The following is a 25,951-nucleotide window of genomic DNA, read 5'->3' on the forward strand; positions in this document are numbered from 1 at the left end:
GTTTGGTGGAAAGAAGGAAGACAAATAATGTGTGAGAAAAGATTCTTGAGATTGGACTTAAAGGTCATGAATTGTAATGCAGCAGCGTGAAGTTTTGTGACTGCAAAGAATACAAAAGCGCTCAAAAAAAAAAAGAATAAAAATGACCTGCAGAGTGCAGGGAAATACATTCTGGTCTCTGCTGTACATGATGTATGTTGAAGGCGTACGTGTATCACTTACCGTGTCTCATTTGTCTGTGGGCTAACAAATCCAAGTGAGAAAGAAAGCATCAACACCAGCAAATGTGAAGAGAACGCTTCAACCGCAGCTTCCAAACTAGAGGTTGTGGGAATATGGCAAGACTGTTGCTAAGGGTTAACACAAGGTCCAAAAGAGCAACTCTTGAATTAGGCTGTGATATTCGTCTGAAGATAAATAGACTTCAAAGAGTTTTATTTAGTTCTGAAAGAACTTTTGAAACCCGTTTTCCATGTGAAGAGCCGCCCTTTTTAAGAGGCAGACATTCACAGCTTTGTGTCATGATTCAATGGCAATTTCTCATCTTTAATCAAAAACAGTTGCATTAAAAACAATTGGCAGGTTTTAAATATCACAGAGTGTTTTTCTTCCGGTTGTATTTAATTTCTATGGAGATGCAGTTTCACACTAAAAGATCCACTTTTGCAGAAAATTACATTTTTTTGTGAAATAGACGGGGAGCCAAGACGGTAATTGGGTTTTTAATAACTTGAGCAAACTGCATTTAATCTCCCTTTGAGAGACATGCTTTTGTCTTTTTAACCAGAAATGTCTTTGGCTTTTGTTTCACTGGGTGACAGATAATACCCGAATGTATTTTGGAACGTTAGTTCAGGTTGATCACGACCATGAAATCTAGCAACAACGGAGAACATTAGGTTTTTCTCCTGGAATTTATCATCCATCGTCACCAGTGCAGGATTACTTACCCAGTTTTGGTGTGAGCGCAGTCAGGTCCAGGTGGCTGTGCTGGTAGTCATGGTGATGGTTTCCTATCACGACAAAAACAAAGACACGTGAAAGAGTTAAAGGATGGTAACTGACATGTAAGGATCGGTGTTGCCCTTTTGCTTTGTGCTGCACGTCATTATTTAAATCAAGACAGACAATCCTTACGGTGTACACAAGTGCTTTACAGCAGGTAATAAATAAAGAGAAGAAGAAGTAAAAACAATAAAAGAACAGTGAAAGCAATAAAATACAATCGAATAAGATAAAAGTGTCATCATACTACTGGGTATTAAACCTTTAAAAGCAATCCTAAATAAGTAGGTTTTTAGCCTAGATCTGAAGAGGCCCAGGTCAGAAATGAGACGCAGCTGGACGGGGGGCTTATTCCAGAGCCTGGGGGCAGCTTTGGGAAAAGGCTCGCTCACCCCAGGGTTTGTATTCTGACCTGGGCACTTCCAGCAGAAACTGATCTGTTGACCTCAGAGCTCTACCAGGACTGTTAAAAGCTCAGATAAACACGACGGGGCGAGGCCGTTAAGAGCTTTAAAAACCAACATTAAAAGTTTAAAATCAGTTCTATAAAGGACAGGAAGCCAATGGAGGGAGTTCAGAACAGGAGTGATGTGCACACGTCTGTTGGTGTTGGTTAGAAGACGGGCAGCAGCGTTCTGCACCAGCTGAAGGCGGCTGAGAGAAGACTGGGAGACGCCCACATAAAGCGCATTAAAATAGTCTGACCTTGAACTTATTAGGGCATGGATGACTTTCTCAAGGTCGTGACGACTTAAAAACGTTTTAACTTTGGCCAGGAGACGCAGCTGGAAAAAACTAGTCCTGATGACGTTGTTCATTTGTTTGTCCGACCTCAGATCAAAGGTCAAAGGTCACCCCCAGATTTCTGACGGTTGAATGTTAAGTGTCAACTTTTGGTTGACGATGCCTTTCGGCTGGAGCTGGGATGCCCGGCGCAGATCAGAAGTGTTTGGGACATGGATAGTGAGTTGATTTATCACACTAAAGGAGCCCTGACCAAACAATTGAACAATCAGCGTGAAAACGAGCTCACAATTCACTTAAGGTTGTGAACACTGAATAAATATCAGCAAGTTATTTTCTGCTTTCAATGTTTGGGGGAAATGTCCTTATGAAATGTCTGGTTGCGTCTGAGGCGGCGGCCATCTTTAAAATACAGTCGGGTTCATATGGTTTGGGAACAAGTGATTTTATTGGTTTCTGACAGTCCTTACAGACCTGAAAACCTTGACATTTAACAACTAAAAGATATCCACTGTGTACAACACACTATAAATTAGATTTACATTTAAAGGGATAGTTCGCCTCTTTTAACATGAAGCTGTATGACATCCCATATTAGCAATATCATTTATGATATACGAAGGGAGAGAAAATAGGGCCAAGCGATTGTGAGGTCTGACTTTTTCCTGGAGAACGATTTTGTGATGCAAATGTATTACTCTGTTGAACGCATATTGTTTTGAGAAGCAAAACTCTTTATTTTTTTAAACCCCAGCCAACTAGCCGGACTACCTTCATCAACACCAAAATGAGGCTGGAACTCTGCTCACAGGACGCAGCAGGGGGTAAGAAGATGTTCATAAATGATGTTGCTGATATGGGATGTCATACAGCTTCATGTCAAAAGAGGCGAACTAGCCCTTTAAGATCCGCCACAACAAGCATGCAGCCAACCTCAGAGAGCCCCTTTCAAGGCTGCAAAAGCCCTCTTCTTTAATACTTATTGTATATAATCTATAGGTACTACACCAATCAGCCACAACATTAAAACCAGAAAAGCTGCACCTTTGAGGACCCCCACAACCCAGAGGGACCCCTCCCAGATGTTCTTTGTCCGTGTGCTGACTGGACAGAGCTCTTTGGCCACCACAGGGAAGTAGAGAAGAGCTGACCTTTAAAATAATGTCTCTTTATGAGCTCACAGAAAAGGCTCAGTTATTATACTGACCTCCAATATCCTCCATTTCAGAGCATCAGCTTTTCCTTCCACTGAAGTCGGGGTTTGCTGAAACTCCAGATATGAAAGCTTTGATTTGTTTAGTGTCTCGAGTGAGCTGTAAACTTCCGTAGCTCCGTTATGAGACCCTTTCTTTCATTAGACAGAATGCACACGCTTGAACTTTAGCAAAATGATTGATTATAGCCTCTTTAAATGGAGCAGGGAAGCAGCTAAAATTCAAGGTGATCCATCTTGGCTGTGAGGGTTTTAATGTTGCAGTAATGTAGTTAGGTGTTGTTCGGCTGCCTGAAGAACAAAGCAGCATCTTCTGAGACCTCCATCTGTGAGCTGTAGTGGGAATTCACATGATTCCAGAGTGAAAATATTGCCTTTATTCAATTATGTTTTGCCTTTTTTTTTGAACACCGTACAAAGACTGTGACACTCGTACCTGATTTCCATTTAAACGTTTTCCCTTTTCATCCAATAAAAACATTAAATGCAGTAAGACGACTGCACTAATTGCCAAAAACAACTTGTATGAGCTCTTTGCAAAGCTTTGAACGGACAAATGGTTTAGTTTAGGTTTGGTGTTTGTTCATCCATGACGCTGATGTCCCAGTGGGCACAGGTGACATTTCAGAGGAATGTTGAGATTTAGCTAATATCCAGACTTTAATATGATGTTAAATATGTCAAAATTTGAGGTGCTGTACGGCATAATTGCGAAAACAACTTTGGTCCGTTCTCCCCTGCAGCTGTACGCTGACGTCCAATCGCACAAGTTTGATCAAGGGACCAATTATAGCAGCAAAAGAAAACTCAGCTCGTTTACTCCACTCTGTAATTGCATAAACTGCCTTTTCCCTTGAGCACATAAACCAACAGGAATTCCACACTGTGAAACCAATCACAAGCATTCAACCAAAGTTCATAAGTTTATCACCGAGTGACGCTGCTTTTCCTTGAGGTTATGCATGTTTATCGGCTCCATGCATGTGGGATCCAGGTGTCCCTTTTATTTGACTTATCTGAATGCTATTGCTTCCATTGGGCAGCAAAGTCTGACACTCAAATGAGGACAAACAGGATTGAAATATAGATTTGTATTTTTTGTTGTTATAAGAAGAGAATCTGCAGGCAGGAATAATTTAACCACGGGACAGTGAGCAGTCACACCAAATAGTTATTTCTGGAGGCTGGAGACTTCATAGCTTCGGCTCCGTTTGGTCTGTGGAGAGCAACTTCATCTGAGCTCAAGTGGAATCACAGAGCTGCAGCAAAATGCCCTCAAGTGCGTAGAAAAAACCCCAAAAAGGACCCTTTCATATTATTGTTGTGAGCATGAAAAACAAGTATGCAATCTGAAGCTGGTTTTGAACCATTTCTGGATTCGTTACGATCAGGGTAAACCTCCTTTACACTGCGTCACATGCTGGTGGAAAAAACGAAGGGGCAAGTAGGGTAATAAAATGAGCTTATTCCAAAATGATAGAATCATGACTTTCATGTGCTTCTACTACGGAAGCCCGGAGCGGACCTGGTACGTATAAACCTTTTTCTGATTGTTTTCTCGAGATAACGAGTTAATTTACCGATGGTTTTCGAGGCCGCCCCTGTTTATATGTGTTTATATGTGTTTATATGTATTTTTGGCAAAGGTGTACCCATCTTTACCCCCCTTTCATTGAAAACTGAATAAAGTAGCCTATGAATCAAACATGGAATGTGGAGCAATTCTGCTCGTGAAAATGCACAAAGCAAATCCGGCTGGTGTGACAAACATCTGAAGAATGGAATCAGGTTTAACTCACACCAATCATGCATCGTTTTCTCAAGATAACGAGTTATTTATCTCCTTATCTCGAGAAAACGATAACGGCACCTCTCGTGCATCATTCGGTAACCATGGAGACGGCCTGGTCCCCTCAGCCGGTCACTGATGAAGTCGACTGTATCAGCAGGATCACTGAGGTGTAAACGCCTGCCTCCGTATTCTACACTGATAAAAAGCAATGCATGAATATCATGTTGCGTTTATATCAACAGATCGCTCCTGATGTTTAATTCAATTAAGTTTTATTTATATAGCACCAAAAACAACAAATGCCTTCTTCTCAAGGCACTTAAATAGTATAGTCCAATTCAAGCCAATTGGAGTTCAATTCATTGTAATCACAATCTGTTTGGTTCATTTAGTCGGTTTCAAAGTTACCAGGAAAACAAAATTTATGGTCGATTTATAGTACCGTGCAAAAGTCTTGAGCCATCCCTCATTTCTTTGTAATTTGATCCATGAAGCTCGACTTGAAAAAGTCTGAACTCAAGGGTTAAACCAGTGTTGTGTCTACACATAATAAGCAACAAAAATAATTTAAATTGTATTCTTACGCACTTTGTTACTTGCGGCCTGTCACAAAGACACAGCATTTATTCCAGTTTCTTTAGTTCAGTCCATGAAAAATAGCCACATAAAATTGTATTCTTGCACCAACAAGAGCTGTTAGGAATACATATAATACATAAACATCTGCATTTCCCTGAGGTTACACCAACAGTTAGAGACGAGCACATCATGTTCAACTGAGATCATAAACACCAGAACTAGATTTTTGACTAAAACCAGTATGATGCACGTCAGTCAAACTGGTTCAGGAGGCACCACAGTCAGATGAGTCAGTGACACACATATGAACTTGATGACTTTTAACTGCTCATAAGCTGAAAGTCCCCACCAACGAGTTTAAAGCCGAACCCATTTTTGTGGGTAAAATATCAGCCATATAGAAACGAAGGTGTTTTTTTTTACTGTAATGGTCGAACAAATCAGTTATTCTTCTCCTCGGTTTCATCATCCACACGAAGAAGTTGCTAACCTGAATCCATCTGAGAAACAGCACATATCTGCAGTAGGTGTTGAGGCATAATGTGGCAGCCCTCGCTGACAGTGCAGTGTGCCACATGGATAGACAGAAGCAATGCTGGCAGCTCTGTCACAAATGAATCGAACGCTTCCAGGTTCCAGCCGGTGGACAGAGGGGATCCCACTGTGACCCAGATCCATTTTAAACGCCTCGCTCTGGGGAAGCTGACGGACAGACGCTGGCTCTGGAGAAGGCTCGTGCTATGTCATTATGTTGGAAGAGTGCGAGGGACCATGTGGGCATGGTGGGACACATCACCTTATTTTGCCCTTGTGCATACATTATGTGTGTGTGATGGTGAGGCAGAAACACTTCTGAGCTCATTTAAACCTTCGATCTTCCTTAGATAGAGTCACAGTGCAGCAGAACATTTCACATTGTCACGTCAAAAAACGAGCAGATAAACCTATAAAAAATATATATTTATGTATATTTTATAACTATATAACTGTATATTTTGTGACACTTGCATTTTAAACCACTAACAAATCCAAAGAAAATGAGAGTGTTAGAGAACAGCTTCGAGTCTGCAGTGATGCTCTGAGCATCTGTTTCCCTGCACAGCTTTGCATGCAGTAAGAGCAGAAAAAAAGTATGTTAAAGTAAAAAACTGCATTTTAGTCATGATATCAACTACAGATGCACTGAATATGGAATTGTGGGTGCTACTAATGCCTATATTAAAGGTAATAATTTGGCGGATAGCAGATACCAACCGTTTTTTCCCTTTAATATCAGTGAAACAATAAAAAAAATCTGCATTATATATAAAACATTAGCTCAACTGTTAGTACTTCGGTCCCTCATCACACCCTATTTGAAAGAGAATTCCTTCATACAAACGTATTAACCAAAGAAAAATCCTTTGTGTGAAAAATAACAGTTTAAAAAGCCCTTTTAGCCTGTTAAACTATCACATAAATGCTAAATGAAAATATTTGCTGAATCTACAGCTACGGGCTAATCCTGCCAGTTTCAGGGCAAATTCAACATAACATTAGATTAACATTGGTTTAACGGTTCAATCGCAGCCAAGCGGTTGGAGCGGTCCTTAACTGGTTCAGGTCCTACTTAGAAGTTATTTTGTTACAATTGGCAGCTACGAATCTGACGGAGTGGCCATGACTTGTGGAGTCCCCCAGGGGTCTATTCTTGGACCTCTTCTGTTTAACTTGTATATGCTCCCTTTGGGTCAGATATTGCAGAACTTTAACATCAATTATCAAAGTTATGCAGACGATACACAACTTTATGTGTCAGCATTGGTAAATATCTTGAGACTCGGGCCCTTACAATCACTCAGCAAGTTCGTAACCTTGGAGTGTTGATAGACTCAGATCACATCAAAGCTGTCACCAAGGCAGCTTTTTACCATCTCAGAAACATCAACAGCATTAAAGGTTTCCTCTCCCAAAAAGACCAGGAGAAACTCATCCATGCATTCATCTCCAGTAGACTCCATCACTGTAATTCTCTTTTAACTGGACTTCCCAAAAAGAGCATTAAACATCTGCAGCTCATCCAGAACGCTGCTGCTGGAGTTTTAACCCGGACTAAGAGATCTGAACACATCACAGCAGCTTTAAAATCTTTTACTCTGGCTTCCAGTCAGTCACAGAATAGATTTTAAAAGCCTGCTGATGGTTTACAATCTGTGATCTGTTCAGAGAATATAAAGCCAGCAGAGCTCTGAGATCCAAGGACTCAGGTCAGCTGGTCCAGTCCAGAGTCCAGACTAAACATGGAGAAGCAGCATTTAGCTGTTATGCTGCAAACAAGTGGAACAAACTGCCAGTGGAGATTAAACTTTCACCAAATGGAGACATTTTTAAATCCAGGTTAAAAACATTTCTGTTCTCATGTGTCTGTGCATGAAATCTGCACGATACCTTTGAATTTATCTGGACTGTTGTTGTTATTTTATTTGTTTCTCTTTATATTATTTTATGTATTTTTAATGCTTCTTCCACTCTCTGCTGCAATGCTTTTCTTTTATGTGAAGCATAAAATGTGCTACAAATAAACTTGATTTGATTTGTGATCTTTTTGGCATCTTGAGGATGGCACCTTTAAATTTGCGTTCCATCTTTGCTTCAGTCAAACATCTCTGAATTCTGGGTATTTGAAAAAAAGAGGCCTTCTCAGTGTCCTCAGCTTAATTACGGCATATTAAAAAGTTTAATTTCGTCTCCAAGTAAACAGCTATAATTTTCTTTGCTGATGATGAATAAGTTAATTTTCCACCTCACAAACTGCATCTTTGAAGAGACAAGTTGCTCCCTCGTGCTTATTTTAACGTCGGAAAAGCAGCAGTCTAACAGCACATTCCCACACATTTAAAAACAGAAAGCAGTAATCCGTACAATCACCAAGTCTCCGAGCCTTACCGAAGCGCTGTCATGAACTTCACCGACGCCATCTCGGGGAGAACAGCTTCTTGGAGTCTGTGAATTACTAACAAGGATAAGCACAGATTTATCTGATGTCTTCTTCGATATGTCAGAAGTAACATCACACAAAGCTGCCGTTATCCTTGCTGCGGCATGATGGACTCAGTGAATCAGCGGGCCAAAAACTAGAAGGGTGAGGAGTCGGTAGCTGAAGGAGGAACCAAGTGAGGGTTCCAAGAGGAAAACCTTTGACCACAACAACAAAAGACGGAATATAAACCATATCTATACTCTTTCTACATAAAAACACTAGCTACTTGAACACTTTTACACCATATTTGCACTGGGAAAAGCTCATTTGGGCCCATTTTTCCTGGTTTAAGTCATATGTTGTTACAAAGGCTATGAAATCGTGCTGCTGCATTTTGCACCATTTGAGGGCGTGACAGGATGACCTGGCTAATTCCTGTTAAAAGAGAGTTACAATAATCCAACCTGGAGGTTATAAAAGCATGGATTACTGATTCCAAGTCACGTTTGGAAAGGAAAGGTTTGATTTTAGAGATGAAAAAGGGATGATTTATCTATTTATTTATTTTTTATGGTTTGTTTGCTTGTTCACCACGTTCTGTGTAATATAAGGCGTTCATGCTTCTTTACAAAGCTTTTCGTTTATAATTTAAATAAGCAATAAAGATATGTTTAAGAAAATAATAATAATAAATAAATAAATTATTTTAAAAAAGAAAGAAAGAAAATGAATAAATAAATAATAAATTAATTAAAGGATGATTTAACTACACCATTAACGTGGTTATCAAATCTAAGGGCAGCATTACCTTTTACAAGTTGGTGACAACAGACCTTAAATGTGGGGTCAGAGAAGACAGATCCCAACAAGGGGCACTGGTAGAAATATTTGGACCAAATAAAACAAAAAAATAAAAAAAAGACTTTTTTATCCCTAAGACAGTCAAGAAGGGGTCAAGAAGATTATTTGTACTTTTCGGAGTTTCGTCACTTAAATAGATGCAAAGATAATTTTTTCCTGCATTGCTCTTAATGGTCTTAATACAGGCCGAACATCCAGTGATTATTTGATGCTATTTTGGCTTAATGGGAGCAAATCACAGTCGCCACGTCACAACAGCTAATGGAGTATGAGCTGGTGGCAGCAGACTGACCGTGGCCTTGGAATAATATGATGTTTTTCTGCGCACACAGTGTGTCGGCCTTGAAATAAAACAACATTTCAGACTTATCGTAAAAATGCAGCTTGGGAAATGAAGAAGAATTAAACATGATTTTAATGCATCTTTGGCTCCTTCTCAATAAAGAACGTTCAAAGCTCGTATCAATCCGTTTGATACATTGGGACTATTCACAGAACGCAGCTCCGGCTGGAAACAGCTGATGAAAATATGTGGGTTCTCACCTCAATTTAATAAGGCTTCGTGGCACAAACAGAACACAATGTGCGTCTGGAGCAATTAAGTAAAGGCACATCAAGCATTTCAGGAGCATCTTCTCATGTTTGGTGTGAAGAAAAGGCAGCCGAGTATTCCAAAATGAATTATCCAGTAAGTTATTTACTGTAATTACGCTCCGTGTTTTTCCGTAATTACATTGGTTACTTGGCATAAAGCAACTGTTGATAAGCAGGCCGATGAAGCGATTAAATGAAGGAGAAAAGGCAGGCATTGTCAAGATACCACAAACTGAAAAATTACGACTGATATCTTTTAATGACTTTATAATTACGAGTCAAGCTCAGCTGCTCGTTGGCATTTAACAGAGGGCGTACGGAATCTTATTACTTAATATCGACATCGTTCGCTCTAGGTTGGGGATGAACTTCACTTTAAATGCAGCTATTTCGAGTATATAGAAGTTAAGACGGTCGGTCATCATGTAAAATTCATAGTGAACTAAAAATTCACCCTGAACAAATGACTGAGGAACATTCATTTAGCTTTCAATCTGCACTTCAACACCCGTAAAATGGAGAAAAGAGAAAGACATAGTTCCCATTCCAGTGGTCCAGCTATCCAGTAAGTTCTTTCAGTACCTGCAGATATTTGTGAGTTCAGACCACTCTCCTCCCTTTTCAAAACAGCACAAAGACAGGAGAACTGAGACGACCCATCTTGGCATTACATGCACTTCCCATTAGGGGCCCCTGAGGCCGAGGATCTTTGTTTCTTCGGTATTGATTAGGGATTTTGTGTCGCCGCTCAGAGTTGCGTCATGCGCGCCTGACGTGCTTTTTCCAGTCAAAAGAGGGCTCGGTCTGCCGTTTCCCCCTCTCAGGATGACCTTGTGACTACCTTACAGAAATAAGAATCACCCCTAAAGAGCAGCAATAAATGGCTGCAGAGACACCAGGAAACACTGTGAAATAAGCACGGTGGAATGTTTCATTGTTTTTCTTTAGAAATGGCTACAAACTGAGTCATGTGACTTACATGATTTTTTCAGGAAAAATCACAACGATTCCGCTTGAATCTGTGAGTTGCAGGCTATTCTCATTCAGATGATCTAATACAGCTGTAAAGCCCCAACTGCATCTCTTACCAATGCAGAAGGTAGCTTTTTTTTTTACCAGTTCTCAAGTTAGACAGTGTTTCTACATCATTAAATCTAAGTTCCTATACCTAAACAAGTTGTTTAATTGGTTAAACCTATCAAGGAAACTCTGCTGGCTGAGCCTCATGATGACTAAACCTAGCTCCATCAGATCTTAAAGATCTTCCGAGAGCAGAGCCTTCAGTTACCAGGCCCGTCTCTTGTGGAACCGGTTGCCATTTTGGGTTTAGGAAACAGACACCTCTCCACCTTTAGAAGTAGGCTTAAAACCTTTCCTTTCCATATAGTTTATAAACAAGTGGAACAAACTGCCAGTGGAGATTAAACTTTCACCAAATGGAGACATTTTTAAATCCAGGTTAAAAACATTTCTTTTCTCATGTGTCTATGCATGAAATCTGCATGCTATCTTTGAATTTATCTGGACTGTTGCTTGTTTTTTAATTCATTTAAATTATTTTATTTGTTTCTCTTTATATTCTTTGTATTTTTAATGCTTCTTCCACTCCCTGCTGCAATGCTTTTATTTTATGTAAAGCACTTTGAATTGTTTTGTACATGAAATGTGCTATACAAATAAATTGGATTGAATTTGATAGTTAGACATAGCCTGAAAGATTGAGATTGTATCTAATTAAATTAGACCAAACCAAAGTTATATTGATGTCTAAGCCTAATAACCAAGGAGTTGTTATGCATTACATTACATTACATTACGGTCATTTTGCAGACGCTTTTATCCAAAGCGACTTACAATAAGTGTGTTCCACATCGGTAGGCAAAAGAACTTCAGGTCACAAGAAATCAGAAGTGCGTTTCCTTCCAAAACCAAACAGCTAAGAGCATAACTAGTGCAAGAGTAAGTGCGGTAAATGCCCAAGCCTGAACCTAACCATTAATGCCTAATCCTAACCCAGTACTTTTTGCAGACCAGTGCAAAATAAGCTGTTTGAGGAGGGCTGTAAAATATATACAGGAGGTGCAAGATGACTGGCTTGTTTTACAATTTGAATAGTGGAGGCTGTGATGAATATGACTTCCTTATTCCAGAGGAGACCAACCTAACCTTCTGAAGGGATAAAAAGCAGAAGAGGCAACAGTCTCTTACCATATCCTGATGATTAGAGAATCTTTTATCAGGAAGCTTTGGGATAAGTGGATGTTATTTTACAGCTGTTTCCGTCTCTTGGCTCAGTGCTGCACGTCTTTGTCTCCTTCACACTGCTGCCACTTTCACAGAATGCAAGCAACCCGCGCGCCTTTCTTCTCATGAGTAATGCGTGATGATCACAACAGATAATTACACATATTTACATATAAATGTGATTGATACTTGTCCTACAGAGTTAAGCTTCCTTAAGCTGCCGGCGGAGCCGTTTGTCTCTGATCTCGTCGTGATTTTTCCATAATATTTGGATCCTCGTTCTGAAGCTAGCTAATTAAATGATCATTCGCGACACGTAAACAATTGTTGATTATTCTAATTAACGACGGCTGAACACTGTGAGGCATTACGTGTTGAGAGACACTACCACTGCATCTAATCGTCTTTATTAAAAGACTTATAATTAATTCAGCTCCATTGAAAGTGAGAGTTCAATCTGTTTTTTTTTCTTCCCCCCATTGGCAGACTCAGTTGTGACTGCAGCACAAAGAGGCCAAAAGCCTAACTGATTAGGTGTTGTCATGCACAATATTGACCGCCCTCATAAGAATCGACTGATAATGCCAGCGCTTGTCACATTTTGAGCGCTGTGGGACTTTCGGAAATGTCAAGACCAACCCAAATGATTTCTAAACACAGGGACCTTTTTTAAATACACGGAACAAACCCTATTTTCATAACTAGCAGCAACATTTTGATTGTGTATTTGTAATTCAAAGATCTAATCAGATATTCTGTTCCTTTTCCCCGCTGTGCTTTTTAATTTCTGGAGGCCCTGCCTGAAACCGCAGGGCGGAAGCATTGAGAACATTTGCTCGCCCTGCGTGGTCTTGTGTCAAACATGCCCTGTAGTCAGGTCGCACCTCAACAGGTACGCAGCGCAGTCAGACTGCTTATTAAAACTTTGGCTCGAGCCCACAGAGCTCCAGGATTCAACACTGCCTACAGCTTGTCAGTGAGCTGCAGGTGCAAACTGTTTGCCAAACATGTCTGGTTGGGTGGCGTGACCTCCAGTCAGAGTGAGCATTCATTTCTTTTGACATACTCTAATAATCCTGAGACACATGGGAAGTTTCACTCGAATATTGTGCTGCACCGTGACCTTTGAAGAAATGCCAAATGTCTGTGAGACGATTTCTTGCACTGTATATATGCTGGTTATGGTTCAAAATCTGTGCACAATACAGTTTTTTATACCACGAGTAGCATGTTTAAAGAGTTTTTTAAAAAGGTGCGTACAACTGGTAAAACAAAATCCTTTTCCAGGGCCAAAGTTGATGTGTTTTTACCCTCAACTCTGGGGGCTACAACGTGCACATCAGCGGAGTTACAGCCTATAACTACATGCTTACTCTGTGGGTGAAAGCAAACTATGACTGAGCCATGGAAGTCAGCCCACAGCAAAGTGAGTGAATGCACATCCAGCTCTCTTGTGGACGGATAAATACTATAATTATAATGAGAAAAAAGACGGATACATGAAAAACAATCCATCTTGTATCTTTTATCCCTTTTGTCCATGTTGTTGCCATCTGTTTTGATGCTATGTTCAATAAACATGTGTTTCTGTTGATTTTAAAGGGAGCTGTGCCCACTCTTGCAGCCCCGAGTGCAGCGCATTGATTGCAAATGAAGGTGCGTACCAGCTGTTGTGTTTTCATACATGCTGAGAGCCAGAGATGATAAATACCAGTGACTACTGTACTATAAACTCAAAAACCAGATATTATTACATGTGAGTAATTTTGTTTGATGCAAAATTGTGAACAAAAGACATGAAGAATTGTACTGTTTACAATCTTACTATAGATTATAACACTGAAATGCTGAAATCATAACAAAAATCTTGGAATGTCATTCAGTTGGGTCCAATAAATTGCACCTTAAATGTTAAGATTGAGATACTTTCAGCTCTTTGTTCAAGCCTTTTTCAGTGTACCAGCTCATATAAGATATTACTGGTGTGAGAGGGCTTGCTGAACACCGTCAGCCATCCTTCTTCTCAGTTGGTTCAGATTTGATAGAGTTGTGGTTCTGTTATACATTTATAGATCCTGCACCAGTGTCACATCTTCCAACACAATGCGTCTGCTAAATAAAATGAAAAGAGGTTTGTATCTTCTATAGTTGCAGCTGGTAACTCTGAGACTGGCCAACCAAAAACAAGCCCATGGCTCGTTTGTTCTTGTGGGCAACGATGGTCTATAATTATGCTCATAGACTTCATTTGATTTGACAATATTGAAATACATTAGTTCTAGTTGTAGCGCGCACATTTAGTTAGCTTTTGTATATCTCATTTTGTCAAATACTTAATTTGTTGTGCTTTCTTTTGCTGGTGCTGTGGGGGAAGTACTGGGCTGAAGCAATGGACTCTGGCTGGCACACTCCAATCCCAGATTGACTGACTGAATGGCTGATTGGGTGATACCATCTGGAGTTCCATGGGGTAAGACTATGGAGTCTTCATTTTAATTTTTGCATCAGTTCTCTTTGCTTTTGTGATTTGCTTTTTTTGTTAACTTTGTTAAGTTATGAGTCATTTAAGTTAATTCTTAAGCTAACTGTGTTTAGTTACTTTTGTTAAGTTAAATTTGTGTAGATGTTTCCCTTCCCTCTTCCTCAGTGTGTCAATATGGTCTGATCAGCCAGTTTGTTGAGTGTCAGGTCAGTTTTGTTTGTTTTGAGCAGTTAGTTTGAGGTTGTGTTATGTTAAAACCTTGATTTTTGGCCTTGAGTTTAGTTTCTTTATTTGACCCTGCAATGATTGTTTGAATTGTGTTATTTTTTGGGGAATAAACCCATTTTTCTTGAAAATGAAATGCTTGACCGGCTCGGTCCCTCACATAGACTATAGGATTATTCTGTGAGCAACTGTATGTAAATTGTAAAGATAGTGTTGAATAAAGTAATGGTGGCGTGGTAAAGCTTTAACCATTATCATCTTCATACCCTAAGTTTTGATTTCAACCCCCAACCAAGAAATGTTAAAATGTGCCGAAACCCAAGCAAGAAGTGAAAAAAAAATGTTTAAGTTTTCATATCTGGGTGTGCGAACTTGTCCAGTGAGCTCGACTTCTGGTTTGATTTCATCAACTTTTTATTCATATGTAAAACTAAACAAATGAATGAATTTGTCATTTGTTGCAGCACTCATTGAAGACAGCGCATCAGCTGTCCCAGTTTCCTTCAGCGAGACCTTCAGCCACGCCGTTACCCTACATGCAACCTACTGTGAAGTGGCATTTCACACAGCAGTCCAATTATCCTTCTTCTAAAGGTAAACAGTGTATTAGCAAACGCACACCTACAGTGATAAGGAACTGCACCACAGTGCTTTTATTAAGCAGGTTAATTGACTCATTTCTCAGGGAGGTCTCTTGATGCTCTCTGTGTGTCCTCAGCGGTCGGCTGCCTGCCCCATGTTCAAAGCCACCCCATAGGGGTCCTGACTGCAGCAGTGACCGCTAATTATGCAACAGCAGGGATGTACACTGTGAAGAGGTGAATTACTTAATATATCAGTGAGGAAAATTAAATCCTCGTCTGCTTTGTTGTAATATGATACGTACCCGAGGCAGGAGGGTGTTGAACATGACGGGGAATGAAAGCTGATTCTGAACGTCACAGTTAAGCAACATGGAAAACAATGTAAAGACTTCTCTATCAACATCTGAAAGGCTGAGATAAGGTAAGCCATAAAGAAAACGATAAGAAGGTGGCGAGGGGGCAGATATGTAAGGGGGGGACTGACAGAGAACAAATGTGTATGAGACGCTGGCGCGATTGTCAGACGTTCTGTCAGAGCTTTATGGTTTGTACAAAAGAAGGGGGTCAGCGCAGAGATAAGGGTATAATGGGTGATCTGTCAGAAACACACACATGAAGAAATCTCACAATACCAAATGAAAAATAAAGGAGAGACTGCAGGATAGATCCAACACCCCCCCCCCCGATCCTGAAAGACATTTTCCACCTCAAAGAGGTGAAGATGATGAGCAGATAAAGAGTGAGACACATCTTGTGTGATTTGGACTTACAGATGGCAATAACTGGAGGATATGGACACTAAAACAACTGAAACCCTGGAAAATTTGTGATGTGATGTGTAGGATTTATGGGTATCAATTAGCAGTTAATCGCTATACAGCCACGTGAGTACAGAATGACATATATTTGTTGCCTTACAATGAACAATTTATACCTATAAGTGGAGAGGGTTGTCAAAGTTTCTACTCTTTTCCAGAACAATGCGATTGGACATTTGGGGTGGTGGGATGGAACCGTAGACTTATTTGTAAGCCGCAAGCACAAAGTATTGATGTGAAAAAGACAATTTCATTTGTAGAATTTTTTTCTTGTTTTTACAATTACATCCCTTATTTATTAAGGACATCACGTCGTTTCCCACTGGTTCCAATTTATTTCCATTTCCACTTGACAATTTTTGTCGTTAATCAATTGATATGTCGGTTATTGTTTTTAAAATGTCTCAAACCTCGGGAAAAGGAGACTCATATTCTTCCCAAAGCTCAGGGATCGGTCCCCAGATATCGTGGCTTTGTGGTTCTGTTCAACCAAAAGCCCTGAAACCTTAACATTCACAGTGAAATGATCGAAAAAAAAAGCAAATTTGTGGTTCTATTCAACCAAAAGCCCTGAAACCTTAACATTCACAGTGAAATGATCGAAAAAAAGCAGCAAATTCGTAGTTCTATTCAACCAAAAGCCCTGAAACCTTAACATTCACAGTGAAATGATCGAAAAAAGCAGCAAATTCCACATGTTCTAGAACATTTGATGTTTTTGCACATTTAGGGGCTCAGACAGCCAATCAGACATCAAACCTCTCTGAGCACCAGAGAATGAAAAGCATCTACGACTCCCTCTGTCGTGACATTTGTTAAAACCAAGCCCTGCTACAAACAGCCGCTCTCTTTTCTCAATTCAAACCTGTGCCAGTGGTAAGTTTAAAAGCTTTAAAAAGCAGTACAAGATGTTTGCTTTTGTGAGAAGCAGCCGTGCTGATTGCATCACGCTACCCAGCAGGGTGTACACTAGAAGTCCTTTGGGTGTTCGTTTACAGTCATAGACGAAGACGAGGAAGCAAACTGATCTGCATCACGCCTTGGAGTTGAGTAAATCAAGTTCCTGCCGCCTCTCGTCCTCTTTCTGAAGACTCCTGCTGTCAGTGAGCCTCCAGTCGCATTTTCATCTTTCCCTCCCTCTCTCCCATCAAAACAGACGTATCTTCCTTTTTTTAATTAGAGCCAGGAAGAAGCCGCTTGACTTTTGATGTGCATATTTATCTCACCGAAGCTAAAATACATTATTCAGTCCGAAAGTTGCATCAGCAGAGGCGAGAATTCTCGGTGTGTTTTCTGTAAACACAGGGCCCCGCGGTTAATACACTGTGACGATCACACAGATAGCAACATATATATATATATGTATATATATATATATATATATTTATATATATATATTAAAAAAAAGAGAAACAGGAAATTGTACTTCGAGGACCTGATAGATGAAAAACTAAATAAAAACTGAACTAGAACCACAAGTGAGAGATGAAAAAGCTTGAGGATATGTGTTTTTTTATAAAGGAAAAACACACCTGAGCGACCACGGCAACCGACACATCCTTCGTGCTCTCCTCAGCAGACAGAGTGATGGACTAACAAGCCCTCAGAGTGCCTCCATTTTCCACCTCTCACAGTTTCTGTTCATTTTGAGTGCCAGACACATCTGTCTGTGGGTTCGCAGACGTTATGACTGGTTGGAGATGAAATCCTAGTGGGCATTGTATGACTGGAATTCATGTGATTCGGGTGTCTGTCTGTGTTGCTCCTGACAAGGAAGCATTAATGTCATAGCAAAGGAGAAGCTGGAGACAGGGAGTGGGTATGGACTTATTGACTATAAATCAGAGTGTCTGCAGGGTACTGATTATCTGATACTAATGAACTCCTGCGATGCATTTTCAGCCACTCTGTAAGATGACGGTTGGTGCAGAGAGTGAGCAGTGAAGCGCGATATCTTAGCAAAGAAATGTTCCAAGTAAGTAGCATTTCTTTTTGTGCTTTAGCTGGGTTTTTTCTCTCGTTCTTTTGTTGGAGAGGCGTGTGGCGTAATAAAGAGAAATCTTATTAAACCAGCACACTCAGTGCAGTCACATGGCACTGAAAGGATCGGATTATTGGCTAAATTACAATAAGACTGAGTTATAAGGGTAATTCTCCTTGGATATATGGCGGTGAATGAATGGGATCAGAGGCACAAAGCGTGTCATACCCCGGTATGATAGGTGGCGCTGTACCCATTCCAGCTGTTGCTAATAGAGCCACTTCCTGTTGACCTCTTCACCACCAACAACAACAACAAACTCAGGCGTTGGAGAAAGATGGAGAACGCAGAGCCAGATGAAGCTACGTCCCTCTACATTTGGTCTGTGATGAGCTGCTTGTTGCACAAACTCGATGCCCAACGGAGCATTCTCCATCGCGTTGTTTGTTTCTTTCTGACGGCGACAACAACAGGAATATCGTCTCCTTTGACTTCCGGGTCACGACCCCGGGAAAACATCTGGAGCATGCGCAGAACGCGAAGTCTGATTCACCACGAGCTTCAGCGTCTACAAGCAGGTTTAGTGTGACTTTCAACCGAGTTATCTCGGGGTCTTAATCCGATCCGATCCAGTTCTTAGTCAGATTAAGGTGTCTACATGAATTTAATAACTCAGTCTTATTGTAATTTAGCCAATAATCTGATCCTTTCAGTGCCATGTGACCCCACTGAGTGATATCTTAGACCAGTGGTTCTTTAACTTTCTTCTGGAACAAAATAGTGTCAACATGAGCACAAACAGAAAAACAGTGAATCTAGAACTAGAAGAAAACAGATCAAAATCAGTGTATTCCCATTAAACATGACGTGATTATGCCAGTTTATGCCAGGGAGGTTGCATCTCCTTTTTAAAACTACCTCAGCAGTTGTTAATCCACTAAAACCTCATCTAGCCACATTTTTAAGTTTTAGCCATGAAGAAAAAAAATTAGGGCTGGGCGAGTTAACTCGTTAATTATTTAACGCCGATAAATATTTTATCGCGCATTAATGCATGCTTTATTTATTTATTTAAAAAAATTAAAGAAAACAAATTTGGGCGGGCTTTTGTGCCTTTAATGGATAGGAAAGTTCAGAGAGACAGGAAGCAAGGGGCAGAGAGAGGGGGAACAACACACAGCACAGGAGCTGCAGCGAGGACTATAGCCTCTGTACATGGGGCGTCTGCTCAGCCCACTACGCCACAGACCACCCCTATTTTATTATTTATTTTATTATTGTAAAAGTCTGTTGCTCACAGGCTTTTATTTTGTAAAAGTCTGTTGCTGTCTGCTGCGGAACAGGAAAAGAAAGTAATCGGCGGATCCACCAAACCTTGAGAAATGTACGGAACTTTTACTCGGCCATTTTCATTTTAAAATTCTTCCAGACGGCGGAGTCGACAGAACCAAAGTCATCTGTAAACACAGCCAAGTTGAATTGTCTTCTCAGCGTAGTAGTTCCAGTCTAAAATATCACTTAAAGGCAAAACACACAACTGATAGCAGCAAGTCATTCAAGGAAACAGACAGTGGAGCGAGGCTTCTACATAAAAACTACAGAAAGATGCTGATGTTAAAAGTGTGTTTGCACAACAAATGTTATGGCACTTTCATTCATATGGCAGCACATTTAAAATAAAACTAAATGCTAAAAGCTATACACTACTTTTGAATTCATTTTTGGATTTTGCGTACAAATGCGATTAATGGCGATTAATCAGGGAAATCATGTGATTAATTAGATTAAAGATTTTAATCGTTGCCCAGCCCTAAAAAAACATGAAAGATAACTTCTCATGGCCTTAAACTGTATGACTCCACTGCATTTTCCTCATTCAGTAAGAGGGGATCCATAAACATACTAATCTGGCCCAGCCTATATATCTCAATCACTAAATTGAACAAGGTCACTTGCAAGTGGGAGCAGGGGAATGACTTCCTATAACTGTCAATAATAAGAAGTGCATTACGTTCCAGTCCGCTCGGGCTACAGCTCAGAGGTGGCTGCTTGCAACTGCCAGGGCTGTATGTCGATGGCCACTAACAGATGTTAGCAATCCCTAGCTTGGCAGCTGCATCTATCAGGCGGAGTCCTGGCTTCTAAGATGGCGTTGCTAAAAGCCACAGCTCTGGTCTCACTGTTGAAAGTGTCAGAAAGCAACTACATTTCCATTCTACCACTTCCCCTCGCATGCACTCTCTGCTGCTGATTGTGCTCACGATGAAACAAACGATGGACCATGTTAACAAGGTTAAAACCTTTATTTCCGTTGGAGGTAAACAGTTGTCACAACTGCTAAGGGCTACGGCTACAATGGGAAAGTTAACTTTCATCAACACATAATAAAGCCGACAACAGATTATAATCTGCACGCCAACTGTTTTCTCTGATGGCTCAGGGGGGTTTTAACAAAGCTGAGTACATACATACCCCCATGCAGACAGCATCATAACAGCATAAAATTCAAGCCTGCAGCAAAAAATAAATAAATATAATAACACTGCATCTGACAAATCGCCCTTTATGTGTAAAGTCCTTTGATAAACAACAGCTCCAATCCATTGCTCCTTTGTTGCATTAGCAAGCCAGTAAACTGTAAATACAAATGTGTTTTCCCCTCCCGACTAGTTTCTCATGCATGATGCATCTTTCACTGATTTGTTGTCTGGGACACAATCCCACAGAAGTAGCGCATGTTTGTGTCAGTGTTTTGCTTTAATTGGTAAAAATGTGCAAATGGCAAAGAAAGAAAACCTTTTTTTTTTCTTGATTCTTCGATCATGGGTCAGAATTCGATTCTCACTTCAGATGTTTGTCTTACAAGTAGACAGATATCACAGATAACCTATGAAACTGGTGATGGGATACTCGATTCCTTTTACTGACTCGAGTTTGTATGAGTCACTCACTAAAGTGAATCGGGTTTTCGAGTCACTTGAATCAATCACCCAGAGTGTCCGCAACGGAATGTACAAACCACGTCCCAAATCATTGCGAAAAAGGCTAAAAATCAAGAAGTCTCCAAGGCGAAACATTTATTTTTCTTTCTTTCTCTCTAAATAAATTCAAATAACCCAAATAGCCAATAAATTAACATTCAGTGCTAAACAGTGCAAAAATATAATAAAATGTATGAAACTGTGCACAAATAGAACATTTAAATAACCGAAACAATAGTGCAAAAATAATAATATTCTAACATTCAATAATGCACCATTAGAATAAAATAAGTATGTACAGAATGACTGAACTCCGGCTTCCTTCAAAATGAAGCCAGGAGGGAGAGTGAGCTGTGAGCTGCCTGTGAACTGTGAGTCAGGTAGGAATCATGAGTCCCGAATCATAAGTCCTGAATCATGAGTCCTGAATCATGAGTCCTGAATCATGAGTCCTGAAACATGAGTCCCGAAACATGAGTCCCGAATCATAAGTCCTGAATCATGAGTCCTGAATCATGAGTCCTGAATCATGAGTCCTGAATCATGAGTCCCGAATCATGAGTCCTGAATCATGAGTCCTGAATCATAAGTCCCGAATCATGAGTCCCGAATCATGAGTCCTGAATCATGAGTCCTGAATCATGAGTCCCGAATCATGAGTCCCGAATCATGAGTCCTGAATCATGAGTCCTGAATCATGAGTCCTGAATCATGAGTCCCGAATCATGAGTCCCGAATCATGAGTCCTGAATCATGAGTCCTGAATCATGAGTCCCGAATCATGAGTCCCGAATCATGAGTCCTGAATCATGAGTCCTGAATCATGAGTCCTGAATCATGAGTCCCGAATCATGAGTCCTGAATCATGAGTCCTGAATCATGAGTCCCGAATCATGAGTCCCGAATCATGAGTCCTGAATCATGAGTCCTGAATCATGAGTCCTGAATCATAAGTCCCAAATCATGAGTCCTGAAACATGAGTCCTTAATCATGAGTCCTGAATCATGAGTCCTGAATCATAAGTCCTGAATCATGAGTCCTGAATCATAAGTCCCAAATCATGAGTCCTGAATCATGAGTCCTGAATCATGAGTCCTGAATCATAAGTCCTGAATCATGAGTCCTGAATCATGAGTCCTGAATCATGAGTCCCAAATCATGAGTCCTGAATCATGAGTCTTGAATCATGAGTCCTGAATCATAAGTCCTGAATCATGAGTCCTGAATCATGAGTCCTGAATCATGAGTCCTGAATCATGAGTCCTGAAACATGAGTCCTGAATCATAAGTCATAATCATGAGTCCTGAATCATAAGTCCTGAATCATAAGTCCTGAATCATGAGTCCCGAATCATGAGTCCCGAATACTGAATCCTGAATCATGAGTCCCGAATCGTGAGTCCTGAATCATGAGTCCTGAATCATGAGTCCCGAATAATGAATCCTGAATCATGAGTCCTGAATCATGAGTCCTGAATCGTGAGTCCTGAATCATGAGTCCTGAATCATGAGTCCTGAACTGTGCGGAGCAGAGAGCTGGCGAGTTTCTCGGGTATGGGAGGAGCTCTCCGAGCTGTGAGCTGTATTAACTCCACTTCAGCCACGGCGCTAATACAGCAATTAGCTTTATACATTTACGCATTGGCACCCATAATAACAGTTGTGTGGCATGTTTCCTCTTTACAGTTAGCTGACAGTAGCAGCGGTGAGTCAGTGAACGAGTTAATGGAGACAATGGCTGTGTTCGAAACCGCCTACTTCTCCTACTAATCCCACTACTCCTACTAACTTAAACTTTGTTTAAGTTCCCGGATGCATACTAGATTCTCCGAAATGTTGGGTATGCATCATGAGGTTACTACTCATACTCAAACTACCCAAGATGCAACGTAACGTGACGTCGCTGATCGTCATTTCCTGTCAAAACGGCAGTTTCAAGCTAGCTACAACGAGGGTAGGTTCACTTCCTGTTTTCAAAACAAAAGCACCAATTGTATCGTAATGGCTTTCCCTATAATAAAAAGCAACAGGTATTTTATTTTGTAAAAAATAACCGGAAGTGCGTTGCTCACTGTGGCTAGCTTTAGTAGCGCCGAATTCGTGGGAACAAAATTGTAAATAGCCGGTATTTTGTCAGGTTTTCAACACGTTGGGGATCTAAACGACTACTTTCTCACCTGAAAATGTTTCAAATGTTGCTAAAGTTTACAGAGTTTAGAGCTTAAGCGAAATCAGCTTCAGGCCGGCTGATTTCGGCTCGGGCAGGAGCGAAATGCATTCTGGGTAAACGCTATGCATACTGTCTGATCGATGAGTATGCAGTATGCAAGTATGCAGTTTTACTACATACTGTATGTAGTATGTAGTAGGCGGTTTCGAACACAGCCAATGACTCGTAACTCCCGAGTCAGTAAAAAGAATCTCGAGTTTTGAACGATTGACTCAGGAATCGCACATGACTATATGAAACGATCAAGCCCATATAGATGTATTCTATTCCAACAGCTGAGGGTAGAGGTCCGAATTTAATTATAATCAGAAAAGTTGATTAGGAGTTTGTGAAATAATGAGCCTCGATTATGAACTTGCCGGCACCTCCTTTACTCCTGACAGGTTTCAAAACCTATTATCACCCCAGCAGATTTCAACAATGCAGCAAATTTCACATTCATATTTAATTTCCAGTGTGCAGAGTCTGATGAATGAGAGCCGGTTGGAGATCAACGCCTGACAGAAGATGGTCGGACGAGGTGACGGAGGTTCCATCGGGGAGAGGCACAAATGAAACGTAACAACGCAGAGAGGGAAAGACGGCTTCAAACGATATCCTGCTAATTAAATTTCTCCAAATGCCATTAAAAATATTCCAGTTCTGTTTGAGCAACGTGTTAATGTAATGGAAGCACATCTGAAGCACATCAAATGATAAAAAATGCTGCAGAGTGGAAAAAAAGATGGAGCCACCGCTGGGTCACATCATTATATCAGCGTTTCACTGACTCCATCCACTTCTACACCGCGCACAGTTAAATAACTTAGACTTTTTTCTTCATCCTTTATTCATATAGGGTTCATGATAACATCAAACCCCTTATGTTTGATGTAGGAGGGGACAGATGTATAATGCATAAAGCTGTCCCTACTACATCCCTACTACACATTTCACAGTGTAAAAAGTGATGTATTTATTAGTTATTAAAGCAGAATGTTGGGTACCCCGCTGATCTGAGAATCCAGGGCTTGTTTCATGATATCCTCTTAAGAACGGTCCTTTCTACGTTATCTTTGATTCAGTTAGAGCGAGAAATAAAACAAGATTTCTCCTAAACATTTGACATGTGAAATTATCCAAATACAGAGTGGAGAAAACCTCCCACTTCAATCAAGACTAAAGATAAGTAGAAAGGTTGGGGTGCCTCCATGCGAAAAAGGATTCACAGCAATATATGTGGGATAGCATGTAAATATGCCACATAAATTATGAGCAAAACATAATGAAAGTGCTTCCATTTGGTTGCTAAAGCTGCTAACAGACGCCACAATCAGACTGAGATCCAGTAAAACTGGTTCAGTAAACAGAGGTGTGAGTAGGAAAACTGCTCATTAGATGTTTGTTTTCATCCTCCTATGGCTAACGAGTAACCAGGTAGCTTAGAGTGCAGATCCGTAACCGGGTCGAATGATTTAAACAGATAGGAAAACGGATCCTAAAAAAATCTAATGAGTTCTCCCTTTGCACGTTCACAAAAAAAAAAGGAGAGTCACGGATGAACATCTCCAGTCTTTGCTTGGTGGAGGAATTATAACTCTGAACGGATGGTTTTATCAATTTGATTCAAATCTAAAAGAGCAAATATTCCTTCTGAGGTATTTGCCTTCTATCTAAAATGTGCCGACACTGCCAATCTGTGGCATCACAACACACATTTAGAACTGAAATCTTTATTTAGAACATGCTTTACTCATGTAACACGTTCAAAATAAAGATTTCATTTAGACTCATTTCAATTTTAGAGCCGTTCCAGAACTACATGGAGTAAATTATTGATTTTCGTCTCTTATGAAAAGCTAAAACTATTTTTTCCCAGTAAAAAGCACTCCGAGAGTAAAAAACTCTCTTTGTTATTTCCTTCCTCTCAAGACAACTGTCTGTCTTTACTCTGCCGTACTTTAACCTCGGGAACTACGCACTTCATCATCCTCCTTCATGAGCAGGGATGGGAATTGTTAAGAATTTAACAATTCCGGTTCCATTATTGATATCCCTTTTCGATTCTCGGTTATAAATAGTACAAACATGGTACAAATACCTTTGGTTGCAGTTTAATTTCAAGTATGCACCAACATTTTATCTATTTTCGCCTCATTTTACGTTTCCCTGCCTCGATGAAAGGGGTAGCTACAGGTATACGGGAGCCTTCAACTCGTCAACTAAATGTTAATATCAGATGGAAATGTTTCATACAGCATGTCTCTTAACATTATTACAATCAAAAGGACCTGGAAGTTTTACGTTATCTGGGACTTTTGAGACGCAAGACGCTGTGCCACAAGCTCCCCTACAAGAGTCGCCGCCATCGCTTAGCAGCGTGTCAAAGACTTTACATTCGTGTAGAGTAACTGCATGCTGTGTGGTCAAACATTTCAGCCTGTTGGAGGCATTTCCCCCCTTTGATCACATCAAAGGGGGCCCTAGTTTTGTCCTTTTTGGTGAAATATAACCAAACTTTGGGGCGCTTCTGTCTGGACGCCATGTTGGAAATATTGAGACAAACATGACGTCATCGCGCAAATGCGTCAGACGTTAGCAGAACCTATAAACGGGATCGTTAGGCAGGCGGATTAACGATTCCACGGAGTCGAACTTCTCGTATTCATGAGTTCATAC

General features: G+C 40.4%; 1 protein-coding gene across 1 annotated transcript in view; it reads right to left on the reverse strand.

Moving 5' to 3' along the window:
• The window catches only part of LOC142371776 (shisa family member 6), a 110,759-nt gene that overhangs the window by 15,062 nt on the left and 69,746 nt on the right, over nt 1-25,951 (reverse strand). Inside the window, exons 6-7 of the mRNA XM_075454511.1 lie at nt 951-1,013; nt 223-243 (exon numbers count right to left, since the gene is read on the reverse strand). Coding sequence (XP_075310626.1) covers nt 223-243; nt 951-1,013 — 84 coding nt within the window. The remainder of the gene's footprint in view (nt 1-222; nt 244-950; nt 1,014-25,951) is intronic.

Source organism: Odontesthes bonariensis, chromosome 21 (genome assembly GCF_027942865.1).
Source record: "Odontesthes bonariensis isolate fOdoBon6 chromosome 21, fOdoBon6.hap1, whole genome shotgun sequence".
Classification (NCBI taxonomy): Eukaryota; Metazoa; Chordata; class Actinopteri; order Atheriniformes; family Atherinopsidae; genus Odontesthes; species Odontesthes bonariensis.